Below are 16,778 nucleotides of genomic sequence, written 5' to 3' on the forward strand. Positions count from 1 at the left end.
AGGTCAAGGAGGAGAGGGTGGAGTGGATAGGTGGAAAAGAAGATAGGCAGGTCGGACAAGTCCGGACAAGTCAAGGGGACAGTTACTGAGCTGGAAGTTTGAAACTAGGATGAGGTGGGGGAAGGGGAAATGAGGAAACTGTTGAAGTCCACATTGATGCCCTGGGGTTGAAGTGTTCCGAGGTGGAAGATGAGGCGTTCTTCCTCCAGGCGTCTGGTGGTGAGGGAGCGGCGGTGAAGGAGGCCCAAGACCTCCATGTCCTTGGCAGCGTGGGAGGGGGAGTTGAAATGTTGGGCCACGGGGCGGTTTGGTTGATTGGTGCGAGTGTCTCAGAGATGTTCCCTAAAGCGCTCTGCTAGGAGGCGCCCAGTCTCCCCAATGTAGAGGAGACCACATCGGGAGCAACGGATACAATAAATGATATTAGTGGATGTGCAGGTGAAACTTTGATGGAAGAACCCAGCAAGCCAGGCAGCATCAGGAGGTGGAGAAGTAAATGCTTTGGGTGTAACCATTCTTCACGACTGTGGTTGGGGTGTAAGAGGGGTGGGGGTGGGGTGGTGAGATAGGGAGAGGTAAACACAGATACAGGGTATGACTTGGTTGGTCGATTAGAAGGAATTAATCCAGTTGGTAGCTGGAAGGAAGGTTTGATCAGAGGAATGGAAGGGAGTTGGGGGGTGGGAAGGGAGGTTATTTGAAATTGGAGACATTGACTCCTCCAGGCTGTAGGCTACCTAGGCGGAAGATGGTATTGTGTTGGCAATAGTACTGAAAGAACATACTGCTTCTCTTCTGAAATACTGTCATGGGATCTTTCACACCTGAACTGGCTGATAGGACTTCTATTTCTTTTAAATCTTGATGTGGAAGTGCAGGTGTTGGACTGGGGTTGGTGAAGTTACCTGATGAAGGAGCAGCGTTCTGAAAGCTAGTACTTCCAAATAAACCTGTTGGGCTGTAACCTAGTGTTTTGTGATTTTTTTTAAATCTTGTCTGTGGCGATCAAAGTCTGAGTTGAGTATGTTAAAACGTGCAGTCATCAATGAACATGAACCAACACCAAACAAGTGCTTGCATCTATATAAAAACTTCTCAGAAAGCTCTTTGCAGCTCATCCAAGTACTTTTGCAATGCAGTCGTTCTGATGTAGGATTAGAAAATGACAATGAGAACAGGTTTGACTTTTTAAAAATACTGTGTATAGCAGGAGATCTAACTACCTGTGCTATTGGAATGGGGTATCTGAAGGGTGGGATCTTGGTTCAAGACCTGGTCTTGCTGCATTCAAATCTCTTGTACTGTGTGAGTGAAATTTACTAATAGCTACTTGATCAGTGTTTGGGCTATGAGCTTAACCTTCCTCTTGAGACCATGCTGCGACATTGCTTGACCTCAGTTAGAGACGCACTTAAACACACATTCGCACTGTAGAGGTCACACATGACTGACATTGTCATGTTGTAAGCACATTAGTCTGTACAATTAGTGCGTTTTTGATACTAGCACTTGCTCACTGCTTTATACTCCCACACGCAGGAAACTACGATGTATGCTTTTACAAACCACCTCCATCAGAGTCTGTAATGTACAGGAAGGGGCAATTATAGGTTTAGTTTTGAGTGAATTCTGTCACTTGTAATTTTATCCTTTTTTTGCCAATTTTCTCCCTTCTCTTTTCCTTTTGGCCCCACACCATTCCCCAAAAAAGGAAAAATCTGCTTTTACAACAAATACTATAATGTACTAGAATGAGTTAAGTGATCCTTTGATGTATTATATTGTTTCTTCTCAATGCTTCCTATACCTAATTGTTTGTGCTGATATTTGGGGAGTAATTTTTTTTTCTCTCTTCCATTTGAGTCTTGTCAGTCCTGGTACACATTCTCTGGAAATTGTATCATATAGTCAAAAGATCTTTGGATAATTTTAACAGATGCAGACTAAAGATACACCATGTTGGCATTTCCTTCCTCTTCCTGATCATCCATTTCTCTGGCCTGCTGAGATAGAGGAACATGTTCTTATTGCTGGGAGGAACTCTACATTGGCAGGAAATGTTGAGGTGAACTGAATATCTCTCCCTACATAATGTCCAGCCTAGTATCTGCTCAGTTATTTCTGGTTCTTTGTGTAGCCACAGTGGATTGTTGCCTTGGTTTGCTATCAGAAGTCCAATTTTGGTTATTTTTTAATGGTTCAAGCCTGTTCTGTGCGGTACATGGGGAAAATGGAGCTCTCGTTTATATAAACTCAACACTTAATGAAAAATCCTGCCACATTCTGAAGAGGCTGAATAAAAGGCCTAATTCCTCACTTCAGGTTTATTTTGAAATTTAAGAATGTGTTGCCCAAGGCTAGTTTGCGTTCCATGCTAAGGGCCATCTCTGTTTACTGCATAAGTGAGAACATTCCTCCTTGTACTTAATGTTGAGCAATTATACTGCTTTTCCTTTTATGTTCACAGGCAGCTATATTACTACGATAGGAGTAGATTTTAAGATAAGAACTGTGGAAATCAATGGAGAGAAAGTAAAATTGCAGATCTGGGATACAGCTGGGCAAGAACGATTTCGAACCATCACCTCCACGTGAGTCCCCCTTTCACTTATCTCATCTCATGTCTAATATCTTTTGCTCCTGAAATTCTTATTTGAAGGCCATTTAATGGAGCAGTCAACAGCATATTTGTTTACTTTAGTTGAAGAGTCTCTGGCCAAAGTACAGGCTTGGGAATCATTGTGTGATTGTCTGTCTGTGTCTGGCTTACTGTGCAGAGAAAACCCAAGAAAATTCTTGAGATGAAACAATTAGTTCTGTCATAGTTTACAAGTTGGGTGTGCCCATTTCCACGTGGAAGCTTTTAAATGGTTAAAGCCTGTCTTTCTGGCAAGAGAAACTACTTGTAGTGTTTTGAGCATGTGATTGAATATGCAATAGGTGCTCTTGGGAATCTTGTTTTGATCCTTGCCAGTTGCCAGTGAGCTTATCTGAACATGTAGTGTGATTTGTATTCCTAAATCATAGGAAAAAGTTCCCTTACAATTGAATACTCAGCCACTTGCCTCTGCAGCCTTGTTATTTGTGCATTTTCACACGTTTGGAGATTTTTGACCAAATTGGAACTGTTCCAATGGTGTATGCAACTATTAGAGGCTCAGCGTAAGTGCGTATTAAAACCAAGCAGTTGCTTTTTATCAACTGACACGTCTTGATTATGCTTTGCTTGTGATGGACAGTCTTTAGTGAGAATTTGGTAACTGTATAGTAGGATCTGAGTACTGTGGGAAATCTGTTTCCCAATTTCAACTGTCACCTTGTCCTTCCATGGCAATGAGAATAACCTGGTAAAACTGATTCTGTGGCTGACTAAATAAAACGCAGCAGATAGAAACTGTCGCCCTCGCTTCCCAGAGATTCACCTGATACGTTCCTTATATTTTTGGAACTGAGAGACATGACAAGACTGTGTTGAGGCTCCAAGTTGATTCTTTCCAGTAGTTATTAGCTTGGGTTCTAACACTTTAGACCTCGAGAGATGTACAGTATGGAAACAGACCCTTCGGTCCAACTTGTCCATCCCAATCAGATATCCTAACCTAATCCCATTTGCCAGCACTTGGCCCATATCCCTCCAAATCCTTCCTATTCATATACCCATCCAGATGCCTTTTTTTAAATGCTGCAAATTGTACTAACCTCCACGACTTCCTCTGCAGCACCTCGCATTTATCTAAATTAAACTTCATCTGCCACTCCTCAGCCCATTGATCAAGATCCTGTTACACTCTGGGGTAACCTTCATCGCTGTCCGGTACACCTTCAATTTTGGTGTCTTACTAACTGTACCTCCTATGTTCATATCCAAATCATTTTATATAAATGACAAAAAGCAGTGGACCCAGCGCCAATCCTTGTGGCACTCCACTGGTCACATGCCTCCAGTCTGGAAAAACAACCCTGCAGCACTACCCTCTGTCTTCTACCTTCGAGCCAGTTCTTTTAAAGCCAATGTGTATAAATGCAGAAACGTTTTGCAGTTTGTTGAATATTGTGTATTCTGCAGTGACCTAGAAATAATCTTTAAATAAACTGTGTGAAAACTGGACCTTTTTATTTTTAAAAACAAAGAACTGCAGATGCTGTAAGTCAGAAGCTAAAACAAATTGCTGGAAAAGCTCAGCAGATCTGGCAGCATCTGTAGAGAGAAATCAGTTAATGTTTCAGGTTGAGTTACCCTTCCTCGAACTTTTATATATGGACTTCTATTAGGTCAATGATCTTCAATTGGGAAGATTATGGAGATTGAAGAATATATAGCTTCTGATTTTTTTTTTTGTTGAGGATTGAAGCTTTTCCAGAATACATATGGCTCATATCTATCAACTCTTCTTAAAGTTTATTCCTGGAAATATTTTAATGTTCTAATCCATTGCTTTATGTACACTAGTCTTGGCACTTTCATACTGCAACTCTCTCTAGAATCATTTGTACTCCATAATGGATATTATGTAACATGATGGGATCAGTGCTGTGAGAATAGTAAAACAGTCAAAAAGATCTTTAACTTTGTCTTGCTGTGTTTGGTTTCATAGTCCTTTTAATACTCTTGCCTAAAAATCATAAATTTCCATGATTAAATTTTATAATTTAATCTAGTCTCTAGCTTTTTGGGGAGAGACTACTGATATCCACTATTTGAAGAAATGCTTTCTGATGTCACTACTCAAATGGCATAGCTCTAACGTGAGAGATATGCTGCCACTTCTGGACTCTGAGTCAGCTAAATAAGATACTTTAATCAAGCTGCATTTCCTTCTGCAGACATTCATAAGCAGATATAAGATTTTAGCAACACAAGATTATAATTCAAGAGTGTTAAGGTTTTAAAAAAAAAATTGAGTTGGCGAGACTATTGGTCTATGTCTTCGTGGAATCTTCGTATGATGCATTCAACTTGCAGTCTGTATCAATCTCTTAATTTTGAAGTTTTGTGCTCTGCATACTGTATTAGGAACTGTTTGATCTCTTAGTCTTGTCTTGTCTTCTGTACATATAGTTATATTTACTGTATCATGGTTGGTTTATCTATTTTAACAAGGATTTGGTTTCTGCTTTACAACCTCATCTATGGCCTGAGGCATGGTGACCCTCCAGTTAAACCACCAGTTGTCTCACTCGTGCTATCATTCTTTTCTCTCTTGTTTTCCTCTCCCTCCATCCCCCTCACTTTTTCTCTTTTCTCTTTCTCTATGGTCATCTGAAACAATGGTGACATTGTATTGCGTTGGGTGGCATTCACTTTTTATTTAGAATATCATCCTACTTTATCTCAGCATTGTAACGCCTGATTCGCTAACATACTGTGGCTTTGGTTTTGTGACATCACTGCAGTTCACCTGGACAGGATATTTGAAGTTAGAATGAAACTAGTTCTTACAGTCAAGTCAAACTGCTGCCAGCATTGTTTTGTGACATCTTTTTTAAAATTTGCTGTTTGCGGTTTCCATTGTCTACCTCTCTAATCTAGTATCTGTAAAAGTGCCTTCTGACAGGGGCACTCAGTTTGAAAGAAAAAGTGGTGTATTTTTGTAATTTTTTTTGTAGCCAGTTTTTGGAGTAAAAGTTTTATAAGCGTGTTCACTGGTGACAGCATGTATGTTATCATTTTATTCGTTAATAGGTTGTGGATGTCTCTGGCAAGATCAGAATTTGTTGCTTATCCCTAATTACATTTGAATTGAGTGGCTTGCCAGGCCGTTTCAGAGGGCAATCAAGAGTCACACTCATTACTATGAGTCAAAAATCATATATAGACCAAACCAGATAAGGATGACAAATTTTCTTTCACTAAAGACCATTAGTGATCTATGTGCATTTTTAATAGTTATTATAGTTACTGTTACTGAAACTAGCCACAAAGATGATATTAGAATCCTTTTATGGCATGATATCACAAGAATTCCTGTTGTGGCAGATCGTATCAAACCAGTCTCTGGCAGTTTGCAACAGGCAGAACATTGACTGACTGTATTCAACTACTCTGAGCTTGTGAAAGTCAAGTGTCCAACATTGAGTCTGCAATTGAACAACATGTTCAAAATGAGGTTGGCATACTTTGTTAGCTGTGGTTTCTCCCCACAGATGCTGCCACGCCTGCTGAATTTTCCAGCAATTTCTGTTAATATTCTAAACAACCCTGAATGTGCTGAGTATTACACGGACAACCCACTTCAGACTATCAATAAGACTTGCATATATTCCCTCTCAGGGTCTGTCATTGCAGTTTTTCTCAACTAACCCACAGTTCTGAGAGACAGTCATTCCTTAGTGTGTTCTTCCATGGCAGTGCCTAAACCAATCAAGATTAACTTTTGCCTGGTTTGAATTTAACTCCAGCTTGGCAATTTATTGTTCCCTGGTGCATTGTTTATGGCAACATCCCTCCAGTCAGGAGGAGAAAGTGAGGACTGAAGATGCTGGAGCTCAGAATCACGAGTGTGGTGCTGGAAAAGCACAGGTCAAGCAGCATCCAAGGAGTAGGAGAATCTACGTTTCGGACATAACCCCTTCATAAGGAATGTAGGGGGAGTTTCCCCTTCTTCCACATTACCTGACGTTTACTTAACAACTTCTCCTTCCAATCTTCCCACTTCCTCCAAACCAAAGGGATAGCCATGGGACCCAGCAATGCCTGTCTGTTTGCTGGATATGTGGAACAATCCATGTTCCACAGCTACACCGCCACCACCCCCTGTTTGTTCCTCCTCTACGTTGATGACTGTATCGGTGCTACCTCGTGCTCCCACAGGGAGGTTGAACGGTTCATCAACTTCACCACTAACACCTTTCACCCTGACCTCAAATTCACCTGGACCATCTCTGACATCTCCCTCCTCATCCTGGACACCTCCGTCTCAGACGACTGACTAACCATAGACATCCATTACAAGCCCACCAACTCCCACAGCTACCTAGACTAAACCACCTCCCACCCTATCTCCTGCAAAAACACCATCCCCTATTCCTAATTCCTCCACCTCTGTTGCACCTGTTCCCAGGATGACCAATTCCACCGTAGAAAATTCCAGATGGCCTCCTCCTTCAGAGATTGCAATTTTCCCTCCCACGTGGCCGATGATGCCCTCCAGCGCATTTCCTCCAATTCCCGCACTTTCGCCCTCAACCCACCCCTCTCAATGCAACAGGGACAGAACCCGCCTTGGTTCTCACCTTCCATCCCACCAACCTCTGTATACACCGCATCATCCTCAGCTACTTAAGCCACCTATAAAAGGACCCCACCACCAAAGATCTTGTACAAAGGTGTGTTTAGCTGTGCCTTTTGATAGGAGTTGTGGAATAAAATATAAAAACTGGAAAGCAAAATCTTAGTGCCATGAACCTCCATATGTACTAAAGCAATTGACAGCTCATTAATACTTTTGAATTGTTGAGATTGTTGTAATGTTGTCCTGTTCCACGACACAATCACACAAATAGAAACGTAATAACTCTTCTTCATACTGAGGCAAGAGTGCTACCATTGAACTCCTGCTGGAGAATAACAGCAGAAAGGTAACTGAACAATCACACGGGGAGTTAAGGGCATTCTAAACTAGCTTTGAGGCATTCTTTGGTTCAGAATTAATCCATCTGATATACTCAAGTAGCTTGAACATAGTCATAACACAAAAATGGAAAGCAGCATTTTCACAACTATTTACTGAATTATTAGAATGCATGTGTATCAAAATATCTTGTAGATAACGAATACTGATTACTGCCTTCCTCTGTCTCATCTAGCAAGAGGAAATGGATAACCTAGATGAAATTTGTGTAAAAGTTCTTACGTACAAATGTGGTCCTGCAAATTCAGGCTGATTAGTATCAAAATGCATTGAAGACAACTGTCCTCTAAGATGATCATAGTTAATCTTGCAGTGAGGTATCAGTTTCTTGGTGTTCATGCAGTGTATTTGTGGTGGTAGTGGGCACTATTTTCTGTCATTCTTTTGCATTTAAGTTTCTCTCTTGGGCAAGATGCAGTAATTCAGAGGTGAGTAATTCAAATTCTAATTGGCCTATTTCATATTTTTCCTATTTTAGTGCAAATGATAAGCTTACCATTTAGTTGCTTCAAAAAGAGTTTCAGCACTTTCTGTTATCAGACTCGCAGACACTTCATTCTCATTTTCCACAATGGGTTCAAAGGCACTCCCTAACGTAGACATCCGCTGATGATAACCACACTTGTGCAGTTACAGGAAGTTCACTCTCCTCTGGCGTGCATTCTGCTGACTCCAGCCAGTCGCTGGGCCGACCCTTCATCTTCTACATTAGTGTTCAGGCTAGGAATGGAGTTAGAAAGTTATCCAGAATAGCAAATGAAGATTTAGTTTTTAAAAATCATTGAACTGTTAGGTTTACTTTAAATTTCAATAACACAGGCTGTAATTATTAGTCACAGTTTGGTTGTATATGGTAAAGTACATGTACATTAGGGCCTGAGCTGGGTTCAGTTCTTTTCAAGTTGAACTGAAAGTAGGAATGTGTCTGCTGCCACTTTAGCAAAGTTTTAAAAAATAGATTTTTAAATATGACAGCAAGTTCAAAAACAATACAAATAATGCCAAAAAGACTAATACTCAAATGTATAAATATAAAAATATTTTAAAACTCCAATTAATTACTTAACTAAATATATAAATTAACAGCAAACTAATAAATAAAAATGCAGCTCAGCAAAACAAAACACTAACTCTAATATCAAGAGCATTAATTTTAGCATACGTGCACAGTTCCCCCTCTTGGATATTGGACTCGTAAAGCACAATCATTACGGCTATATAAAAGCCCTTATTAGTGTGGCAAACAAACCTGTGTCCAGGTATTCCTAAAAGGGCTCCCACTTATAGATATTCAGTTTTGTGGTGTACCATGCTTGTAAGAAAATTCAAGGGGATATGCTCCCTAGCAATCTTATGCCAACCCTGGGGGATTTTCACGCACCCAACCTAGCAAGATATTCTTTCTTGTACAGAAGGTGAAAATGCTGAAAAGTTATTTTTTATGCGCTTTTACAGGAAATACACTGGGGCTGGCCAAGGAGAAGAGCAATCTGGTCCTTCTCCACCCTTACACCCAAAATCCCCTCCATTTCACCTGCCACAGCGCTAGAGTATGTTTGAAGCCTACCACAGGACCAGAGACAATGGGTTGGAGTGCCCGTACTAACTTTACACTTGGCATGTTGAAGATACCTCCTAGTTTAAATTTTGACAAACTATCTGGAGCCAACTCGACCCTGTGGAGAATCTTCAACTGTAAAGCATGGGCCCTATTGCAAATTGATACCTTTGTTGCATTTTCCCAAATAACTTCCCACCTCTCTGAGGAGACTTCAATGCCTAGTTCTCTCTTCCACACACCCTGCAGAGTCGATCAAAATCATCTGAGGGGGCATTTCTTCCCCCCCCCATTTGATGGTACAAAGTGCTGACAGAAAGTGTACTCTTAGCACTGAGCACCCTCCTCTCTGTCGGATTTGTCGGGATCAGTCAAAAGTGCAGTCTTTTTGAATAAAATTCCCAACTTGAAAAAAGTAAGCGGTCCCAGCCAGATAGCTTGTAATTCCACGCTAACTGATCAAAAGATATCATTGTGTCTCCCTCCAATAAATCACCCATGCAAGAGACACCCGTAGGCTTCCTGAATCCATCATCTCCAACTGAAAACCTGGCATACCCACTGTAGGTGTAAGAAAAGATATTTTGCCAACATTGCCTTCCTTCTGCCAAGTTGCCCTCCATGCTTTAACAGTATTGAGAACTATTGGGATATGGCAATATTCCTTAACTGTCCTCATTTTATTCACAAACAGCAAACTAGTAAGGGGACACTTTGGGTGAGAGGTTTCGATATCTAACCATATTGAAAAAGGGTCCTCTAATCACTCACGTAAGACAAAAGCGAGCTTAGTTGACAGTTTTTCATGTCTGGGAGATCCATTCCCTCCAGTCTGTGAGGCAGTTGCAGTTTAGCCAATTTAATAAGGGGCTGCTTATGATGCCAAATAAAAGATTTGAACCAGCTGTTCAGTCTCTTGAACATTTGCTTATCGAAAATCAAGGGGAGATTGTACAACAACAGTGTAAGGGTACAACAAATTGGGGGGGGGGGGGGGAGACAGAGAATATTCATCTTGATCAGAGCTACCCGGCCTAACCATGAGACCATCTTTCAAGGTCTAGTTTGATTTTGTTGATTAATTGAACAAAATTAGCTTTAAACAATCATTCAAGAACTGGAGTGATGAATATGCCCAAATACATAACCCTCCCCCACCACCAACCATGATCACATAAATGGGAATCGCGATTTGCCCTCAACACCTAGTAGCTTTGTAAGACTTCTGATTTTGCAAAATTAATCTTGTACCCTGAAAAGGTGCTAAATGAGCTGATGCATTGTATCAGGCAAGGCGTCAAAACTGCTGGATTTGCCAAAAAAATGAGGAAATGGTCCACGTACAACAAAATCTTGTGTAATTTTGTCCCTACTTCTGCAGCCTATTGGGATGTCTACGAATGGCCTCCACCAGCGATTCAATCACCAATGTAAAAAGCAATGGCTAAAGAGGACAGTCCTGTCTGTTGCCCCTAAAAATTGCTGGATCATACCCCATTGGTAACGACTGCAGTGAGAGGGTCACTGTAGAGAATCTTTACTTATCTTATAAAGGCTTCACCCAAGCCAAACTGCTCAAGAGCATAAAAAGGGTATGGCCACTCAACTGAGTCAAATGCCTTCTCTGCATCTAGAGAAATCACCAATCCCTGTGTTGACTGTTGTTGACAAGCTTGAATTAAATTAAGCAGCCTCCTAACACTATTGAAGGATTTGTGGCGCTTTATGAAGCCCGTCTGGTCGTCTTTAACAATAGAAGTTAACACTGTCTCCAGCCTTAACGCAAGAGTCGTGGAGAGGATTTTAAAGTCAATATTTAACAATGAAATGGGCCTGTAAGAAGCACAGTTCTCCGGAACCTTCCCTTTTTTAAGAATAAGTGAAATATTGGCGCCCCTTCGTGATAGCGGGAGACTATCATGACTGTACAAGTCGTTGAGCATGTTGAGCATCAGGCCTGACATTATGCTTATAAATTCCTTATAGAATTCACTGGGAGGTCCATCAGGACCGCACACCCTTCCACTCTGCAGATGCTTCACAGTCTCCTGCACCTCTTTCTCTGATAAGGGGGCATTGGGGAAAAAAACTCTTGTTCAGGGGTCACATCTGGGAGCTCCAGATCCCTGAAAAAGGACTTTTTCTTGGCCTACCTCTCCTCAACCCTTCTATTGGTATAATTCAGTAAAACCTCTGGAATGCTGCATTAATCTTTTTGCAGTCACATGTTAGGTTCCCAGACCCTTGCCAGTGCTTGAGGGGCACTCCTTTTCCTGGCAAGATATGTTATGTACTTGTCCAGTTTGTCACTCTGCTCATATAACCGTTTGTTTTGGGAAAGTAAGCTCCCTCTTTGCTGTCTGTGTAAGCACAGAATTCAATGCAGACCGCAGCACCGTCATCCTCTGTAGCTTGGCCAGTGAGGGCCTGTGAAAGTAAGCCTTCTCAGCTGCCTTCAACCGTGCTTTAAGGAGACGTTGCTGCACACTCTCTTCTGCCGCTTCCTACTTGTGGAGTAGGAGATAACTAACCCCTAGGCATAGGCTATGGTAGTTTCCCAAACTGGCTACTAACCAAGCCTGAATTAACATCTAGGAATGCCCTAGACATTCTTACAGAAGTACTCCACAAGCTTATTATCCTTAGGGATCCATTAGCCAGTGCCTCTAATCCACTAGAGCGTCATTAGTCTTCACCAACAGGTACACTGGAGCATGATCGGAGATAGTTATATTACCAATCGTACAAGATGCCACCAAGTGCAGGGTTGCCACAGGGGTCAGAAAAACCAATCCCGATGTGACAGCTGTGTGGATTGGGGAAGAAAAAAGCATAAAATCCCTGCCTGTAAGGTGGAGACTCCTCCACATATCCACCAATCCTAACTTCACACACCGATCCGCTAATTGTTTAGTTTGTACAGAGGGTATTGGGTGGGGGGGTGGTTTTGAGAAACCTGTCTACCGTGGGTTCCACACAACAATTAAAATCTTGCCCTCCTATAATGAAATGCCAGGAATCTAGTCTGATCAATTTAGAGAGCGCAGCTACCAGAAATTTGAGGGGATGGGCTGGAGGGCAGTTAACATTCCAAACACCATATTCTTCCCATTTATCAGCGCTTTGAGGATTACAAACCTATGTGTGTCTTTAACACACTCTAGTAACTTAAATGGGAGAATCCTCTTAACCAATATAGCTACTCACTTCTGGTATTAAAAGATGAAAAGTAAACCCGATCAAAGCCATTCTGCTGTAGTTTCAAATGCTCCCTATCATCTAAGTGTGTCTCCTGTAATAAAGCAATATCCATCTTTTCCTTTCTAAGACTTGAGAATACATTTTTCCTCTTAATTGGTGATATTTCGGGTACATCATTTAATCAAGTCATTAGCCATAACATTCTGCAGCAACATTTTGATTTCAGAGAGGAGGAGCTCAACTTACAAATTGTTGAGCCTTAGTATCGCAAGATGCATCGAATGTAAAAACTACATAAACTAAAACCATCACAGCTGTTAACAAACCTACAGAGCTATCAAAGATTATGTACAACAAAAACCAGAAAACAAAACAACATATAAAGCACCAATGGCGCTGAATGGGGAAACTCACTCCCTGCCCAAAGGGGACACCTACACATCCCAAAACCCAACTTCCCATCCTGCTGCCATTTAATTACCTGAACCAGGCATAAACTGCCCATAAGTAGGCATCTAGCCATCCTAACCATTTTCTCTTCTAGCTAGAGCTGCACCACAAACACTAGCAGAAAAGAAAGAAAATACACCATGGAATAACAATGTGAACAAAGAAACCTTTTGTTTCTTTCAGCATAAGTACTTGATTCATCCTTTTGGTATAATTGAATTTAGAAATTGAAAGTCCACATCTCAATTGCCTCCGAACATAGTTTAGTCCAGATTATTACCAATTTTAAAAGAACGGAAAAGAAAGCCCCAACCAGACTATTTAAACAAAAGTAGAGACATACTCAAACAATGCTACTATTTGTACATACTAAATTGTTCAGATTAAGTTAATTTGTCCACAAAGTCTCGTCTCCGACTTGTCAAAGAGATGTACACACCCATCTAAGGTGATCCAAGGCACCGCCGGATACCTCCGTACTGGATCCTGAGCTCCCTCAGTCTTTTCTTGATGCTGTCATAGGATTTCTTTTCCAGATCACCACCGCTGAGAAGTCTGCACGGACGTGATCTTAGAGCCCTCGTAAACTAGTGTCTTGGGATCTTTCTCCTGGATTCTGGAAGCTTCCACAATTCTCTCCTTATCTCTATAGTAATGAAACTGCATCAAAATAGGATGAGTATGTTGGTCCAGACTTGACCTCCGTGCCTTGACCCAGCGAGCCCCCTTAATCTTCAAGCCTCACATTCCAGCCTCCAAGATAAGGAATTTTGGCAACCAGTCCTCAACAAATTCCACATGCCGCTCACTTTCCCTCCAGTAGACCGCTGATCTGAATTTATTTTTCTTCTGCCCTGTTCTCTAGGTCATCAGCCTGCTCAAGCAAATTTTGGACTTGCCTCTCCAGGGCCTACATCCTATCCTTGGAGGAATTGGTATCAGCCTCCACCACTGTGATTCCGCATTTTCCCTCATCTGTCCTTTTCTCCAGGTCTCCCAGCTGCTGTTCGTGCTTCTGCAGCATGATAGAAATAGGGGCCAGCTTCTCTATCTGCTAACCCAACATCTCACGAGATTTTGAGAGCTCTTTTATAAGGACCTATTAGGAAATTGAGTCAGAGGATCCTGCAAACTGGGCTACAGGTGCTCTGCAGTGCAATCTTCCTAGATTGCTGCCATCTTGGATTGCCTCAGCAAAATGTTTTGATTGCTTCATTTGTAAAAAATAGAACATGTTTCAGATTGCAGGAATCTTCCTTGCGAATAGTTGTTATGCATGCCTGATAATCTAAAGAAGAGTAGTTATAGTAGACTCTTTCTCTCATTAGAGATGCTGCCAAAGCAGAGTTTCTCTGGCATTTTTTTTGTTTTTTTACTTCAGATTTCTTGAAACAACAGTATTTTGCTCTTATTGACATAGTCATCTTGTCTGATTTATAATACTTGGAATGTTTAATAACACTAGGACAATTGGAACAGTTAGTAATATTAGGGCAGTTTTAGTCCCCATCTGTTTTAGTGTTATGATCACAGGTAATTAAGATGGACTTGGTTTTTTTCTATCTCTTATCTATGCCTTTTGTTATTAATAGGTGCCACGGTACAGCACGTTAAGCACTTTCCATTGTATTTCTTTTGTAAAAAAAATACAAGTGACATTATTACTTTTTTTTAAAATGGTTGTTTTAATTATCGGGAAAGCCATTCAGCCCATTTTGTTTTAGTTCTGGATGACATTTTGCCCCGTTTCAACACCCTAATTTCCTTAATTTTTGCATCTACTCCAATGGTCCTTTCCATGTATTAATAGATCTCTATGAAGAACATTTTCAAATTTCCTCTTGTTTATTGAAACATATGTTTCCATTATGCATTTTCACAGCATACATAATATTGGTCTCGATTTATCTTTGCTACTCCTTCTTAACTAATTTTTTGTCCCTCCATGAGACTCCCTCACAGAAGCTGCCTATGGGCCAAAAAAACTAAAAGTTACACTTGTTTTTGTTTTTCGTAACTTGGAGCTTTTGCTTTATTTTGACTGCCTTGTGTTCAGCCCTGATGATTTGAGCTATAAAGGCAGTATTGAAGTTGCAGACCTGTCCCTATTTTATTTGATGTGCAATCATTAGACCTATTGACTATGAAGGATGAGTTGAAAAGCGTGGTGCTGGAAAAGCACAACTGGCCGGGCAGCATCTGAGGAGTAGAAGAGTCGACATTTTGAGCATGAGCTCTTCATCAGGAATCCTGGGGGGTGCGGTGAGAGAGAGACTCAGATATCCTTGTCGAGGGAGGAGGAGAACTTCAAGGTGGTCATCCTTGGAAGAAGCCTTGCAGTACGATTATAATCAACTGGGAGTCTCTCTCTCTTTCTCTCTTTCTCTCTCTCTCTTTCTCTTTCTCTTTCTCTTTCTCTTTCTCTTTCTCTTTCTCTTTCTCTTTCTCTTTCTCTTTCTCTTTCTCTTTCTCTTTCTCTTTTTTTCTCTCTCTCTTTCCATAAATCTGGCAGATAATAAGTGTTAAGTCCCATATGCTGCTTCCAGAAGAGTCATATTGGGCTCAACTTAACTTTTTTTTTGACAGAAGATTCCAGGCCTACTGAATTACTCCAGGAATTATTACTATTTCAGATTTCCAGTATCCATAGTGTCATAGAATCATAGAGATGTACAGCATGGAAACAAACCCTTCAGTCCATGCCGACCAGATATCCTAACCCAATCTAGTCCCACCTGCCAGCACCCGGCCCATATCCCTCCAAACCCTTCCTATTCATATACCCATCCGGATGCCTCTTAAATGTTGCAGTTGTGCCAGCCTCCACCACATCCTCTGGCAGCTCATTCCATACATGTACCACCCTCTGCCCCTTAGGTCTCTTTTATATCTTTCCCCTCTCACCCTAAACCTATGCCCTTTAGTTCTGGACTTCCTGATCCCAGGGAAAAGACTTTGTCTATTTATCCTATCCATGCCCCTCATAATTTTGTAATCCTCTATAAGGTCACCCCTCAGCCTCCGCTCCAGGGAAAACAGCCCCCAGCCTGTTCAGCCTCTCCCTGTAGTTCAGATCCTCCAACCCTGGCAACATCCTTGTAAATCTTTTCTGAACCCTTTCAAGTTTCACAACATCTTTCCGATAGGAAGGAGACCAGAATTGCATGCAATATTCCAACAGTGGCCTGACCAATGTCCTGTATAGTTGCAACATGACCTCCCAACTCCTATACTCAATACTCTGACCAATAAAGGAAAGCATACCAAATGCCTTCTTCACTATCCTATCTACCTGCGACGACTCCACCTTCAAGGAGCTATGAACCTGCACTCCAAGGTCTCTTTATTCAGCAACACTCCCTAGGACCTTACCATTAAGTGTATAAGTCCTGCTAAGATTAGCTTTCCCAAAATGCAGCACCTCCCATTTATTTGAATTAAACTCCATCTGCCAATTCTCAGCCCATTGGCCCATCTGGTCCAGATCCTGTTGTAATCTAAGGTAACCCTTGCTATCCACTACACATCCAATTTTGGTGTCATCTGCAAACTTACCAACTGTACCTCTTATGCTCGCATCCAAATCATTTATGTAAATGACAAAAAGTAGTGGACCCAGCACCAATCCTTGTGGCACTCCACTGGTCACAGGCCTCCAGTCTGAAAAACAACCCTCCACCACCACCCTCTGTCTTCTACCTTAGAGCCAGTTCTGTATCCAAATGGTTAGTTCTCCTTGTATTCCATGAGATCTAACCTTGCTAATCAGTCTCCCATGGGGAACCTTGTTGAACGCCTTACTGAAATCCATATTGATCACATCTACTGCTTTGTCCTCGTCAATCATCTTTGTTACTTCAAAAAACTCAATCAAGTTTGGAGACATGATTTCCCACTCACAAAGCCATGTTGACTATCCCAAATCAGTCCTTGCCTTT

General features: G+C 41.4%; 1 protein-coding gene across 2 annotated transcripts in view; it reads left to right on the plus strand.

Annotated features, from left to right (window-relative positions):
- The window catches only part of rab35b (RAB35, member RAS oncogene family b), a 61,514-nt gene that overhangs the window by 22,875 nt on the left and 21,861 nt on the right, over positions 1–16,778 (plus strand). For both annotated transcript variants that reach the window (XM_072587107.1, XM_072587108.1), the window contains exon 3: positions 2,468–2,591. In XM_072587107.1, coding sequence (XP_072443208.1) covers positions 2,468–2,591 — 124 coding nt within the window. The remainder of the gene's footprint in view (positions 1–2,467; positions 2,592–16,778) is intronic.

Source organism: Chiloscyllium punctatum, chromosome 17 (genome assembly GCF_047496795.1).
Source record: "Chiloscyllium punctatum isolate Juve2018m chromosome 17, sChiPun1.3, whole genome shotgun sequence".
Classification (NCBI taxonomy): Eukaryota; Metazoa; Chordata; class Chondrichthyes; order Orectolobiformes; family Hemiscylliidae; genus Chiloscyllium; species Chiloscyllium punctatum.